This window comes from Ceratina calcarata, unplaced genomic scaffold, assembly GCF_001652005.2.
Source record: "Ceratina calcarata isolate Rehan_Ccalc_2016 unplaced genomic scaffold, ASM165200v1 scaffold90, whole genome shotgun sequence".
NCBI lineage: Eukaryota > Metazoa > Arthropoda > Insecta > Hymenoptera > Apidae > Ceratina > Ceratina calcarata.
The window spans coordinates 106,001-121,068 of NW_017180369.1; the positions used below are offsets into that span (position 1 = coordinate 106,001).

Genomic DNA, 15,068 nt, shown 5'->3' on the forward strand with positions numbered 1-15,068 from the left:
TTTTTATTTTTTTCAGAAAACAAAGTCATTTGAGAAACGGAATTATAATGATAGCTGCGAACGCAACAAATTTAGACAAATACACGTTTTCGAATGCAATGGCACAGTCCGTGAAGCTAGGTATTTGGGAAGCGTCTCTGGACAACTATATTGATTCCATAGAATTCGTTACCGAAGATTTGAAGGCCGGCAGAAAACTTCGAATGACTCAACAGGAAGTGCTGAGGAAACAAGGGGAATTGTTCAAGTTGCGACACTCGATTAATTTAAGCTCGGATCTGTTGGACACACCGGACTTCTATTGGGACAGAGATGACTTGGAACGGGTTTATCAAGAAACTTGTTCATACTTTAACATTGCAAAACGCACAAGGGTAACGAGACATCTCTATAAAGTTACACACACACACACACACTCACAGTACAGATAATAAAGTAAATTAAAAGTCGAAGCATTTCTCTCAAAAACACCATTTCATTAATTTTCATTATCGAGAAAGAAAGAAAGAAGCGTGAAGAAGGAATCACTCGCAACTATTTGTTTTATGTAATATTTTGTTTTATAGGTGATAAATGAAAAATTGAATCACTGCGTGGAGCTCGTGGCAATTTTATCAACGCACTTGAGTGATCGTCATCACGTTCGTTTAGAATGGATGATCATTATTCTGATTATGGTCGAAGTGGCATTTGAAATATTACATTACGTCGACAAGTATTTTTCTTAATATACAGGAAGCAACGATATTCCATTCAGGTTTATAATAATTGTAGAAAATATAAATGAACGTCGACGATAAAATTTTTACAAATAACGTTCAACTGTCAGTTACTTTATTATTATCATTACTATTATTATTATTATTATTATTAGTATTACTTAATATTCGGATCAGTTAGAAATTTTTGATCCAACACGTGGATTCTGCTATTAACTACGTATTGTATATAGGTATAGTCTTGGTTTTCGGCGCTGACGTAAGATTCAGATAATGTCAGTTTCGAAATGCAACACGTCGATAATTGGTATATGGAACGAGGACGTCTGTTGGCCGCCTGAACATCGTTTATTCCTAACGATGATTGTATCCACGATTATTGACGTTTAATTAAAATAGCTTTGGACGTGTTAATATGTTACCTACATCGAGTGTTCCCTTCTCTTAGAAGATGAAAACAGAAAACGAAAACTCGACGTGAAGTGGAAATGGAAAGTATACCAGCTGTTCTCCCATTTCTTGTTCGTTCAATCGATTCGAACAGGGGGATGCTGTATCGCCGGGACGATTCGCTCGCTCGCAACGGCGATAAGTAATGTTTCTTTCGGCCTACCATCATCAGAGTGTCCGCGGGGTAGGGAGCACACTTGAAAGACGAATCTCGCGGCAACTACCACTCGATCCGGAGGAAGTTTCCGAAAAGAAAGAATTCATGAGCGGTTCCCCCCACCTTTTCGACCGAGAACATTCACCACGTGAACACTTATACATAGGCTCGTTTCTCCGAGAATCGTTTCGACTCGCTTACAACGTGTGGGAATCTGTACGTATGAAATGTTGCTAAAGAAAATGATTTATTCGGGATCTACCCTTGCTGGGTACATCCCTGCGATTCGTACGCATGACTCGCATCCTTCTGCGCCTGTATCGGAAGTAAACCATTCGTATATATATATATATACTATATACGCCGCCTGTTTCAGCGATAATAGCGTACCCACTTGTCGGCTAGCTGACGCCGTGGTGGTAAGTCCGGCTCCCTGTGGCCTGGCCTGTGTGCTCGCCGCCCCGCGGTTCAGCCTACACATACCAAAGACGACTCACGGCGATAACCCCGGGAATAGCCGCTTTTCAAGCCAACGGAAGCCAACGTCATCGCATTTTCGTCACGTCCGATCCTCGTTCCGCGGGATTATCGCTCGTCGGGATTAACGTCGATTCGAAGCGGCTGCCGTTCGCTTTCAAACGAAAAGATCATCATCGCACGCTTAACGCCAGCCCACGTAAGCAGATACCGATACGATACGACCGTTCTGACTGAATTTCGAACGCTCGCAACTATTCAATATTTCAATCGAACACGATCATTATTTCGCGCTCACGTCCACGCATTGGTTCGCGAAATATCGAGCGTTGTATGTTCGGCTTACTTTTACTTTCATCGTGTCATTCATTGCCTCGGTATATTTTTACGGATCGACGGACTGGATCCGAGGAGGAGAACGGATGATGTCGGATAATTTTCGCAACGATCGCGTTTCATTAACAATTTTTTGTATCTCGATTCAAATGTCCAAAGTGTTCTCGACCGAGCTCGATTCAGATAATTATACGATGTACGACGATATCAATGCAACCCGCGTGAGCCGTCGTCGGCGACGGCACGCGTCACGAGCTGCGATTGATCGCTCTGTTCAGAGTAGCGTAGGTAGAGGAGTTTCGCGCTCATTTTTTTTTCTTTTTCTATACGCGATTGCCACGCGTCAAGGGCCACGGATCTCTTTTCTCCGTTCTACTTCTCGCGTTTCTTTTTTTACCCGGCGAGGTACACACGTACGTACATACGTATACGATGTATATTATATACCACGGTACTAGAACGAGTACGATACAAAGCCCCGCCGTTGTATCCGATGTAACCATTTCACTTACGACCATTCGTCCTTTTATCGCCGGCTTCCATTTGTGTGACATCAGCCAATTTAAAAAGTTTCTCATTTCCACGTGTACAGTAGAAACTTTATCAAGAGTGGACGTAAATAAGGAAAAGACAGTAATAAAAATGTAGCCTTTAATCTCCGCTAGTTCCATGTATATAGTATATACATATACATATACGTTACGAGGAATCGGAGAAAAATGAGCCGTCCGCGTAATTTGTAACAGATTTTAAATTTATCAAGTTGCAGCTTTAATTATCCTTTGTACTTTTTCTTGTTCGTCTATATTTAAAAGCGACGCATGAGACGAACTTAAAAACCCAATATTACCCGCGTTTATACAAGTTGAACCAGTGTGTATTGCAGCGGTGCGTTAAGAAGGTAAGAGTCGTTGCAAGTGTGAACCATTGAATTATCGATTCAGGTTCAAATATAGAGTATCCCTTTGGCTACTTAAATAATATACAGGAACAGAAGTATAGCGAATACTTGTTGCACATCTATTTCGAGCGTATATCTATATGTATACTCTTTTAAACTCCAGCTTCTTTTCTTCTTCTTTTTCTTTTTCGATATTGTCGTGCTGCGCTTCGTTTAATTGAACAATTCATTTTCGTTCTATTTCTACGTACGTTTAATTTAATAAACAGCTAAAGTGCTCTTTCAAAATCGATCGTTTGCATTGAAAGATGTTTACTAAAGATCAATTTGAATGACTCGAAGGTCCAGTTGAGATAAAGAAGAAGAAGAAGAAGAAGAAGAAAAGAAATGGATGTTGCGGCGAAGGATACAGGCAGAGGAACCAGATGGGTCTGTCCCAGCGACAGGCATTTAGCGCTGAGAGCAAAGTGAGTGTAAAATGTATTCTGCAAAAAAAATAATTATGTTCACTACGTGATGATTCATCATATGTGGCTAAATGATACGCGTATTATGATTAGATTGCGGACAGGATGGTCCGTAAAGACCGGGACTCTGGATTCAAGATGGACCAGTTCGAACTCGTACTCGGGTGGTGCAAACCGATGCACGCAGTCGTTCGTGTTGACCGAGGAAGAACAGCAGAGGATCATACAGGTAATTCTTCGCGCTTTCACACGTCGTCTGTCAGATGAATTTCTAAACGAAACTCGTTACATCGTGGAACTCGACCTCGGTCAAATATAATCTCTGCTTTAACATGTCGGAGCAAACACGAGTTGATCTTCTGCGCGGTGACCACAGGTGATCCGGAGAGCCGAAGCGTTGGATCTGTCGGAACAAGAAAGGATCGGTAAATTGGTCGAAAGATTAGAGAACATGAAGCGGAACGTGTGCGTCGTCACGACGACGAGAATGAACGAGAGGAAAAAGTGTAGCAGCCGATGCTATAAGAGCGCGCATTGCGTCTGTTCCTGCGCTCTTTGCGGTGAAAAGTTCGGCACCGTGCTGGGCGCGTCGGCACACCTCTGCAAGGACTGCCGTAAATACGTGTGTGAAAAATGCGGTATCGAGACGACTGAACTAAACGCGACGGTACCGTCGCCAAGCAATGGTTCAACGAGAGAAAGAACGGAACAGCGGACGACCATGCAACGCATCGTCGGCCGATCGAGAGGCAGCGGCGGTGGTGGTCAGAGACAATACCTCTGTCGGATATGCGCGGAGACCAGAGAAATGTGGAAGAAGAGCGGCGCCTGGTTCATCAAAGGGATGCCAAAGTACATTTTACCAGAGAAAAAGGTGAGTACGTCTACTGCCTGCATTAACCGCCTCTCTCTCTCTCTTTCTCTCTCTCTCTACACCCGTAATTCGTTAAGTTATTTGGAAACGATTGAATACGATGTGAAACGTTTTGTTGAAAATCAACAGGAGCGAGGATGGTCACGATCCGCGCACAGGACATCCACCTGGACGATCGGAGGAACCAGCAGGTCCCTTGAAACTGCGGAGCCTCAAGACTCTTCTTCGGACGAAGAAGCGACACGGAGACTGAGCACATTGACAGCACGAGGACAATCGCATTCGTTCTCCAGTTTACAAAGAAATCAAGATAACTTCGCTGCCGAAGCTCATTCGACCGTATCGAACTTGGTTCAGTCGACCGGCGGTACCCCGTCGTTTAATCGTAAGTCGTCGTCGTCGTCGTCGTCGGTTGGTCAACGTCTCTCGCCGTTGACGAACAGTCGGGAAGAGGATTCGGATCGATTGGACAGATCCACCCTTTCTATCCCGTCTCAGTGCAGTCGTATCCCGCCAACGCCGACCAGTCCTCGTTCACGAATCAGTCCAAAAGCTAGTATCGATTCTCAAATGGAACAACAACAACAACAACAACAACAACAACAACAACAACAACAACAACGTGTATCGTTCGAAGACGAGATTCTCGATGAGAAGAGCAAGAAGCCGGACGACATGAACGATTTGGACGGAGCCGTTCGTAAATTAGAACTAGACGCGTGCAATCGATCGAAAACCTATCAGGTACAGTCAGTCAGGTACGTAAAAAGGATAAACGAAAGAGTGGAGGTTTAACTGAGATCGGTTAATCCACATGTTGTAGATCAAATTCTACGATAACCGTGCCAACAACGACGACGACGACGACGACGACGACGGTAGTATCGACGATGGAACGCGTTCCGGAACAAATTCAAACGAGAAGAGAGATAAGCGTGGATCAGGAAAAACATCAATCCTGTCCAGAGCAGGAGAAGCTATCGTTGAACCATCGCGGCGTCAACAGTCAAATCGATTTAGTGCGGCAACAAATACCGGAGAACGGTATGGGAGGGAACGTAATTGAACGACGCGAATCAAAGACGCGTTCAAAGTATGTCGTTTGTTTCCAGTAGAAACGAAACAAGAAAATTATGGAACTCTCCAAGTCTCGTTGCGATACGACCCACTGGTTCAGTGCCTCCAGTGCAAAGTGGAGCGTGCACAAGGGTTGCGACCAATGGATATCTATGGCCTCGCCGACCCGTTCTGCAAGCTGAACGTGTTACCGGTAGACACGGTTACGACCACGAAACGACTACGAACAAAGACGGTTCACAAAACGCGGAATCCGGAGTTCAACGAGACCCTAAACTTCTACGGAATAACAGAAGTCGATGTACGAACCGTGAATGTTCTTCTCTATGTACTTTTCGTACGCGCATGCAGTCGTAATGCACCGTTCGTAAGGAGAGAGTTAATTGAAAATATTGTGTTCTATCTATCTCGACGACGACAGATGTGGAACGGCAAAGCGCTACACGTACTGATACTCCAGGACGATCCGGCAGGCCAAGACTTTCTGGGAGAAGCCAAGTTCCCTCTGCACGAGTTGCAACCATGCCAAACGAAACGTTATAAACTACCGCTGCAGGATCATTATCCAGTGTGTATAATTAAAAATTAAATTATTCTCATTCTTCAATTATTTTCCAACAACTTCGTGACCGTGACTTCACAGTCTTGGGATTCACACAGTGAGAGGGAGTGAATCGACAATGAATCAAATAAAAATCTTCGATTATGCACTTCAATACTTGTACGCGTCTAGCGATTCGATGGATCGGTTCTATTCGACACGTTCGTTGCTACCCGAAACGACTTCTAGGATCATCACATTTTCTCTACTATAACTATACTACAGTCGGACAACGATCGCGTGTAGACAGCTGCCAGCGAGGGTGTAAATAAATCAATCTGATCATAAAATAAGAAAAACTACGATCACTTTCTTGACGGTCCACTTTACTTACATCGTGTTCCCTCCAGACACTAAGATATAATGGAGTTCGACGTTGGCACAGGTGGACAACGAGGAGACGGCTTGGGGTCTCTTCTCCGGCGAACGTGGACAGATCCAAGTGAGTCTGAGTTACTGTACAAGACGGCGAGCATTGATGGTCACAGTTCACCGAGCTACGAATCTTCTTCCTATGGACAGTAACGGGTTCTCTGATCCATTTGTCAAACTGTGCCTTCTCGGAGGAGACACCGCCGCCGCCGCCGCCGCCGCTGCCGCGACGAACAATCATCAGCGTTTCGTATTCGATCATTCGATCGTACAGACCACTGCGAAACGACTGATGTCGAAGAGGTCCACCGCCAGCAAGGGCTACCAGAGCAACTTTCAGAGCACGAGCATCAAGAAAAAAACATTGGATCCCGAATGGAACGAAGAGTTCGCGTTTCCTAGTCGATTGACCGATCTCATGAATTTCACGCTGTGTCTCACGGTATGGGACAAAGATTTTGGCAAAAGAAACGACTACCTCGGTAGGTTGTCAGAGTCGAATCTCGCTTCGTTACGCAGAAACGGTACTTTCGTAATACACGACGCGTCTTTTGTTTGCTGCTTCTAGGTGGACTCGAATTAAACTGTAAAAGTACGGGAGCGCGATTACGACATTGGATAGACGCGATGAAATTTCCGGACCATCGGCATCGGGCATGGCACAATTTAGTCGGCACTACGTTGCTGCCTGGATAATTCATACATACATACATACGTACATACATATTTGCTGATAAAATATTATTTAAAACGTTTTAATAAGGTCTGTATAATCGATGATACGTAATAACGACTCGCAAAGCATAATTTATTTAGCGCAATTTCCCTGTCGTTGCTCAAGGCATGTACGCGTATTAAGAAGAGAGAAAAAGAACAGAAAACAAAACACAAGGTATCGTACTATATATTACGTGTGGAAAGAGTCATTATATGTGTGCGTGCGTTACCGGTCTACCATCAATCGTTATCGCTTCCGCTCGAGTCTTCTTCCGCTTCCTCCAACCACTTGATGAACGGTTGAACCGCGGCTCGCACCTTGTTTCTCGCCTCGAAGTCGTCCGTATCTCTATCCTCGGATTCGTACCACTCGAAAATCTTCTCTTCCGTCAGCACGTCCTTCTCGTAGAATAAGTGCAGCAGATGCTGTAGAAACGGTAACAACTGTTGAGTCGTGCTCGCAACCTCTTCTATCGCCCGCAAGCAATCGTCCTGTGCATCCTCCGTCTTGACGTAATTCAAGATGATCGAATAAAAATAAGTGATCATGATCTTTAAATTTCTTTGATAATTCTGATCGGTAACGGCTTCTTTCTTCTCGGACAGATAATGGAAAGGTAGGCTGAGTACAGCTTTGATAACGTTGTACGTCACTTCGCTCATGGTCACGTTGTACGCGTATCTCGACGAGTTGATCTCTAAAATCAGGTTGTCGCAGTTCAATTTGTCCTGGAAACCTCTCAGTAAACTGTCAATCACTTCGGACAGAAACATGTTCGTGTCGTCCGGAACCGGCGAATTGCATTCGGAACCATCGTCTATGCTTGTCACGTCTGTGGTCGAGTCGTCGTCACTTTCCGCGGTGTCGACGTTTTTAAAGAACTGAAATTCCTCCGCGTCGACCTCAGACATTCTCCTGACGAACATTTGATTGTTTCGCGATTCTAATATAGAATCCGCGTACTCGGCCGAGGTATCGACGATTGTTCCGGGACAGAGTATACACCCGCTCAAGCGTACTCCCGATCTCATCGAACAGTTGGAAAATATCACGCTGTTCGTGATCGTGCAATTATCTTCGATCGTATTGTTCGGCAGAACGTACGCATTTTTAATCGTCACGTTCGAGCCTACCGAACAATGATCACCGATCACGGATCTTGCGATGCAAGTGTCGTTTCCGACCGTACTGTTTCTCGACAACACGCTGTCCTTCTCTAATCTACAACCCTTAGCGAGGGTAGCGGTTCTGTGTTTATAAGTGGTTCTAGGCATCTGTATAAAATCGTTTAAAAACGGGACCCCGTTCGGTGTCAGCGGAAAGCTGTGTCTGTTCAAGATGTCTCTGTTCAGAGTGTGATACATGTTCCAAGATACGATCGGCAGGCTGTGATCCTCAGGATTCAGTTGTTGCCAGTATACGCGAGAGTTCAAGATCTCTTCGTTCATCAGCACCCCTCTAATGAAATCTTCCATTGTCTGCGAACGATATCTACGTGTTATATACAAATAGAATTTGTTCGTGGGGGGACTTACTTGAAAATCAAAATTGTCAGAGAACAGTGGAAGCACGGAAGGTGAACATAAGTAGACGTGAGTATCCAGAAAGCAGGTGTCGATCTCGATCTCGTTGTGGTCTAAGAACCAGCTCAGTTCCAACTTTACCTTCTTCTCGTCGTTCCTCAGCTTGCTGTAGTGTAAAATCTTCTTGCTACTCTTGTCGGAGACGACAAGACACGTCTCTCGCCTCAGAGAAGACACGGCTGTCGAACCGACGTTTCTCAACACCATGGTCATCGTCGCCCCTTTGTCTTTTTCGAGTCTCGAGCAATGATCGTTTAAAAGATGTACAAGATTCGCATTGATAAACGCGTCTCCTCTTATGAGAATGAAATTACCGCGAATAGAACCTTTCGTATCGATGTCTCTGAGAGCGTCACCGAGGGATGTGCAAGCATCCGATACGATCAAAGAAACTGATATTTTCGACCACTTGTTCTCCTTCACGTATGCTTTTATCAAATCTACATGGTTACTACAGTAAAGAAACAGTTCCTGTACTCTCGATTTGATCAGCGTTTCCACTAAATAATCTAAAAGCGGTACGTTCATCACAGGCATTAACACCATCGGGAGAACGTCATGCATCGGCGTTAAACTCGAGACGAAGTCGTCCGCGAGAACGACAGCTTGTACAATCTCTTTCTTCCCCATTTGAAATTTCTTTCAAAACTACCTGCCAGCACCAGTTTCTGTATATATAATATTTATATTTAAATGCAGTTGTAGTCACAGTTGTAGGTTAATGTATGTACAAACTTTTGAATTGCTTTTGAATGGAAGATGTAAGCTTAGAAATTTAATTGATTGTACGCGTGCGTGGACAAAAGATCCGATAGATGGCAGCAGGGGAGTCATATGGTATTCCCGCGGTGCAGAGAATCAGAATATGGCGGTGGTGGTGGTGGTGGTGGTGGTGGTAGCTGGGCCCTGCTGGGCCAAAGGGTAAGTTCGTGTTTCGCGCCACTGTGCGCGTCTGACGACCGCGCAGTTATTGGCATTTTCCAAAATTTCGCCAGCCAGTCAGGCTCACCGGTCCGAACACACCTTCGGAATCGACCAATCGAGACCCCGGTATCTATTGTTACGGTGCGTGGTAATTGGGGCAACGTACAACAATTGAAATTCACTCGGCCGCGTTGTATCTTCAACAAAATAGCTAAGAGTCCCGTGAAAAAAATTTACACGCTATTTTCAAAGTATCTTACACGCGAGTCTCTCGCGTATCAGATTTCGCGTTGGAAATCGTCTCGCCGTGAGGCGGGCGCTTGACTCGTGTACGTCGCTGGATGTCTACGAGTGTCGTCGTCGTCGTCGTCGTCGTCGTATATACCCCACCTTGTGATTCGACCTAAGCTTCGTCGTTGTCGAGATACACCTCTGCTATTGGTATTGGGGTCTCTGACGCGATCGTGGCAGGTTGGATTTGCCCCTGCTGGTTTTTCATCACTGGGAAGGACTGGGAACAACGTATATAGCCTTGCCAAATCCCGCAGTTTGAACAGTGAAACGTCCGCAACGTACTTTCCGCGTTCCGCCTCTGCCCGGTTCCGTTCGTTTTCGTGGTCGGTGGAAGGTGGGAAGGAAGCGAAAAGAAAAAGCGAAAGAACGATCCCGACGTATAACGTTTTATTAGGCGGGTCACGGGCCGAAATACATTTTCCTACATAGAGCGACGCCGTTGCTGACATTTCTTGCGTTAGACACGCGACGGCAAGGTATGGCGTTTTTGAGAACGGTGCCGCGTTGCAGTGCCGTTAAAAAGTTAAGGAAGTGTCTGCCACTTCCCGTCGCGTTTCCCGAGAACGTAACGAAACCGTCGTCGGTGCAGTTGGTACAGGTGCACGAACGCGAATACACCGGCACTACCGCTGACGCGAAGCCGGCTCCACGACAGATTGATCCCCTGGACTTGAGGTTTAACGATCCAGTCGCCGCGTTCAAGAGCAAAACTACCAAAGAACTTTTGCGTGCTTACATCGTTTATCAGCTATGCTCGATCGAATACATCGCCGAGAACAACATGACGGTAAGCTTCCTCAGAACGATCTTGTCGATCATCTCCCGTGTACTTAGTGTAAGTAGTCCTGCGTATCGTCCGTTAATCGCGATGACGTTCTATCGCTGAATTACGTGTTACACGTCTCTCTCTTTCTCTCTCTCTCTCTCTCTCTCTCTCTCTCTCTCTCTCTCTCTCTCTCTCTCTCCCCCTGTTACAGACGAATTATTGTCGTGACGTAGACTAATGCGAAATGGCATGACATGTGCTTATTTCGCTCCTCGAAATCTACGTAGCGATCTGTACCCATACTTTTTTTTTAACGATGCTAATCTACGTTCCGTTTAACATATTTAAACTCGACTATCTTCCAACCTACTGCCACTACCACCGCGATATTAAGAGAAGATTATATTCGAAGCTTTCGCTCTTCTTACCAATGTTACCCGATGTATAATTCCTTTCAGGTAAGCTGATCGGTTACGTTCTGCTACATATTTTCCTTATCCATCATTCCGTTATCCTTGAACATACCTATTACGGATATGTTCCACTCGTATGTGTGTGTTTCATAATCCAAATTCCGAATCCTTCTATTTCATGTTTACGCGATAATCGTATAATCTTGTTTCAGCCTTTTGATTTAATAATGCATTAGATTGACAATTCTTACGTGTATCTACGTGTACACACACATAGGCGTGTACATATTGCCTGGGACCAAGCTTTTATCAATTCTTCCTTGCTTCCCTTCGAGAAGCGTGAAGTGAAAAGCTGACTCAAATTGAGATTCAATCAGGATCTTTTCTCACTACGTAAATTAAGCATGGGCCTGGTGCTGCTCTATTTTCATTCGACTACATGGCTATGTGGCGATGTAAGTCTAACGAGACCCGCAATCCCTCACAGGATTAGGAACGAATCTGAGAAATCACGCAGATGAGATTTGCGTGTTATTCCGTGTTACCCCGAAGTCTCGTTAGTCTAATTTCTGCACGTTCGTTACACGGTACAACAATGGTATTTAGACCCGCCGGAAAAGATGCACGAATCTGCTGCGGGTCGAATCATTGTGCGTCACGGACGATCGACCGCGCCGACAATGTACCGTCGCCGAGAGAAAAGAATTTGTTCGCAGTTGGAGTAATATTGGTCGAGCCTTTTCCATCGGTCTGTGAAGCCTGTGCGACGAGAGTGAATTTTTCTTTAGATTTTTTTAGCGTAGAACAGCTTTTCATCGCGATAGAGTCCCGTGGCTGCGATTTGTACGACGACGTGGCATGGCGCGCGTTATTGATTTTAGTACTGCTTAATACATTGAATCGACCTAGCAATTTCGTCGCGAACTTGCACCGGCGACCAATTACGTAACTTCCGAGGGACGAACGGGGTTCGACACGAGGTTCGTCAAAAATTTCCAGCAATTTTTTTTTTTAATTTTAATTCTCGTTCTCCGATCAATTTTTCATATCTTTCAACTTTTAGTAAATTTACATATAAATCTTTGGAACAGCAACGCGTGTGTGTGTGTGTGTGTGTGTGTGTGTGTGTGTGTGGAGAGACACTGATTCTCCCCGTAAAAAATTGTCTGGGTTTTAACCGAAACGAATCGAGCGAACATCAGACATCTTTCTAATTTCGTTGAAAACATTTCGCGGGTATTCGCGACGTGCTAATTCCTGCTTAGTTAGCCATGTACGAGCATTATATTGATTTTAGTTCAGTGCATGGACTCTCTCTCTCGAAGCCGAGATTACATTTGAATGTTACTCTGACTGAGTAACGTCGTTAGTCAAGGCTTGGAGGCGATAAAAATATTTAGGGTCCACTTTATCGCTGACGGTATATCGGTGGTGTGCACCCTGTCAAATAGAAATGTTACTCAAAGTAGTCGTTAAATTGATTAACCGCAAAGTCGTTCGGATCTTAATAGGTGTTTGTTCGTTCGTTCTGTTATACACGTAAATATTTTTATGTCATATATGTACCTAAAAATGTCTCATTCGTAAACATGTACCTAAGCTGCTTCATCCCTTATCTGAATCAATAGCCAGTGACCAAAATCACTATTACTCATTCTGAAGCTTGTCATGTTGCAAACTTTTCCCACTACTTCTTCACATCCAAAGGTCATTTCTCTCAAAGTCCTTAAATAGCCCTACCCTCTGGTTTCCTCTGCCGATAGATTTTTGTCACATTGTCGCGTTCGTTAATCGTGCAACCGGAGCATATAACGAAAATTATCTTCCTCGAATCTAATTATAGTAGTAGTAGGTCTTTCAGTGGTGCACATAAATAGGAGGTAGACACACACACACACACTTGCATTCACGCATACACTCCGTGATTCACTTCCTATTCCGAATGTATAAACCGTGCAACACGTACCACGGCATATTGATTGTAATTATCGATTTTTAAAATGCGATATGACTCGTATCGCCTTCGCCGCAGTCTCCTCGTTGGAGCCGAGCGTCGCTTTTTACAACACCGATCCTTGTCTTCCGTGTAACATTAATTGCAGCGATGCTCCTCCGCGTACTACTCTCATTCCTCTGTCCTGAATTCCCACGTTTCGTTCATGATGCACACGTGTGAACGTGAAATCGATAGAAATTGCAAGGAACACGAGGAGATACGGTACAATTTTTCATTCGATGAATGAAAATGAAAAATTCAGTTAGGATGGCGTGGTAGTGGTCGAGTCGGTCGATCTGATTCATAATTATTTGCGCAGCGTTTTTCTTTATAACGACCGTCGTTTCAGTAGAGGCACCAACGATTCGAAAAGTTTGGAACACTCGAAAGATACGAGATCTGAAATGTCGTCTGTCTGATAGATATTACTATTAGACGAGATATGTAGACGCAGGGAGGCGTCCGACGATGAAGAGAGATACATAGAAGAAACAGAGTGGCAATATCGGTACTTGGGATTAAATTTCAAAATGAACCGTTGCAGATCTTGATAAGTTCTGTCATTATCGATCCGTGACACCTGATCTTTTTGGCTCCACATACTTTGGGTTTTCCACCGATACTTAGACTTTGACGACGTCGAATCGCGGAAAGACCCTCCGTTCACAGTGTAAAAGTTTAATCTGCAGATAATGAACACGTCATGATTCTTATCACAGTTTCTCAGTTTTTGCCGTAGGCATAAAAATGAGATCGGTCGCGGCGATCACTTGCTGCTGTTAAAGAGCGCGTTAAATTCACTCGTTAGGCCGTGATCTCGCATCCTGACCCTGAACAACTGACTGATTCAAAGTGGAGCGTGTCACGCCTCGAGGCGTTTGACTCGATCACACGGTGTCTATGTATATAGGTACCGCGCTTACGTAGGAGGACGGACTTTCAGACGGCTGCCAGACGATACGGCAATGTTTCGAAATCTTTTCATAAACAATCGTATCATCAGCACGCGCGTGTTGCACGCGTTGCACGCGTTGCACGCGTTGCACATGCCGTCGCGTTGTACCAGATCGGCGCCAGCGAGCACCGAACGAAGAAGGGAGACAGACGGTGGTACACACGGGGTACAGTGAAAGGGAACCGACGTCTGTTCCTCGTCGGATTCCGGACCAAAATCACGCGTACATAAGTAGTTTCAAGGCCGACTACTTCGCCTGTGAAGCTACCGCGTTTTGCGTCTGCGGGAGACACGATGAATCATGACTCTTGAGCACAGAGTCATTGATTCCTCGAGCAGGAACTCTCCTGGGGAGAGAATTCGTCGTTGGAAAAAATGTGAAGAGTCAACGACCGAAGATTCGAGTCGAGATATTATTCACGCAGCACCATTTCAATAGAGTATTCTCTTACCTATGGAAAGTGTCTGCGTGCTCGATTTCATCGTTCTCTCATTAATGGCAAGATCCACGTGTCTGCAAGTGTTGTTGTACGAGCACGAGGTAACAGTCGACTTTCCCTGTTGAAAAATGGATAGACTATGATAACCCTGACCGTAGAAAATCGTGCCCGGCCAACATCGTCGCCAAAAGATTCAAGCTCCTCTGCTCTGCATTTGGTCGGATCAGCTAGTAAGTAGTAATTTACTACGAGCTGTTCAAACCTGGCGAGACCATCAAACCAGGGAGATCGCTGCCGATTGCAACTAACGCGTTTGTGTCTCAAGCACTAAAGGAAAGATGATGACCCCCTGTACGCCAAGAGACACGACGAGCATCAGACAACACTCGGCCACATGTTGCAAAACCGGTGAAAACCTATTTGCAAACGCTTAAGGATGTATAGGCTATATACTTAAACAATGCTAACATGTTGAATTTGTTATTATACATTCCTATTACTATTAAAAAGCTACCTGCAAAATTTTAAATCAATTCATGGGTTTTTTG

General features: G+C 44.8%; 4 protein-coding genes across 12 annotated transcripts in view; 3 read left to right on the top strand and 1 right to left on the bottom strand.

The window, feature by feature from the left end:
* LOC108631461 (glutathione synthetase) overlaps positions 1–1,133 on the top strand; it is a 13,049-nt gene extending 11,916 nt beyond the window's left edge. The window contains exons 8-9 of the mRNA XM_026818892.1: positions 17–374; positions 567–1,133. Of these exons, the coding sequence (XP_026674693.1) occupies positions 17–374; positions 567–728 (520 nt within the window). The 3' untranslated portion in view covers positions 729–1,133. The remainder of the gene's footprint in view (positions 1–16; positions 375–566) is intronic.
* Positions 1,067–7,242, top strand: LOC108631458 (rabphilin-1). 6 transcript variants are annotated; one of them, XM_018035399.2, is made up of 11 exons: positions 1,067–1,542; positions 1,703–2,002; positions 3,383–3,507; positions 3,601–3,736; positions 3,884–4,381; positions 4,511–5,139; positions 5,205–5,425; positions 5,494–5,759; positions 5,880–6,026; positions 6,445–6,913; positions 7,000–7,242. In XM_018035399.2, exons 3-11 carry the CDS (start codon positions 3,428–3,430, stop codon positions 7,125–7,127), a joined length of 2,574 nt encoding a protein of 857 aa, XP_017890888.1. In that variant the 5' UTR covers positions 1,067–1,542; positions 1,703–2,002; positions 3,383–3,427; the 3' UTR covers positions 7,128–7,242. The 6 variants fall into 6 exon arrangements, with proteins under 6 accessions (XP_017890888.1, XP_017890889.1, XP_017890884.1 ...); XM_018035400.2 differs by having other exon boundaries at positions 5,497–5,759; XM_018035395.2 differs by having other exon boundaries at positions 5,494–6,026.
* Positions 3,732–9,508, bottom strand: eIF2Bepsilon (eukaryotic translation initiation factor 2B subunit epsilon). Of its 3 annotated transcripts, XR_003389960.1 has the most exons (4): positions 8,685–9,508; positions 7,379–8,627; positions 6,394–6,571; positions 3,732–3,910 (listed from the first exon to the last, which is right to left on the bottom strand). XR_003389960.1 is itself a non-coding variant. In XM_026818886.1 (3 exons), exons 1-2 carry the CDS (start codon positions 9,360–9,362, stop codon positions 7,389–7,391), a joined length of 1,917 nt encoding a protein of 638 aa, XP_026674687.1. In that variant the 5' UTR covers positions 9,363–9,508; the 3' UTR covers positions 3,732–3,910; positions 7,379–7,388. The 3 variants fall into 3 exon arrangements, 2 of the variants coding, with proteins under 2 accessions (XP_026674687.1, XP_026674686.1); XM_026818886.1 differs by lacking the exon at positions 6,394–6,571; XM_026818885.1 differs by lacking the exons at positions 3,732–3,910; positions 6,394–6,571 and having other exon boundaries at positions 7,219–8,627.
* A 527-nt stretch (positions 9,509–10,035) lies between these two features.
* slgA (proline dehydrogenase slgA) overlaps positions 10,036–15,068 on the top strand; it is a 20,613-nt gene continuing 15,580 nt past the window's right edge. For both annotated transcript variants that reach the window (XM_018035456.2, XM_018035457.2), the window contains exon 1: positions 10,036–10,737. In XM_018035456.2, the coding sequence (XP_017890945.1) occupies positions 10,429–10,737 (309 nt within the window). In that variant the 5' untranslated portion in view covers positions 10,036–10,428. The remainder of the gene's footprint in view (positions 10,738–15,068) is intronic.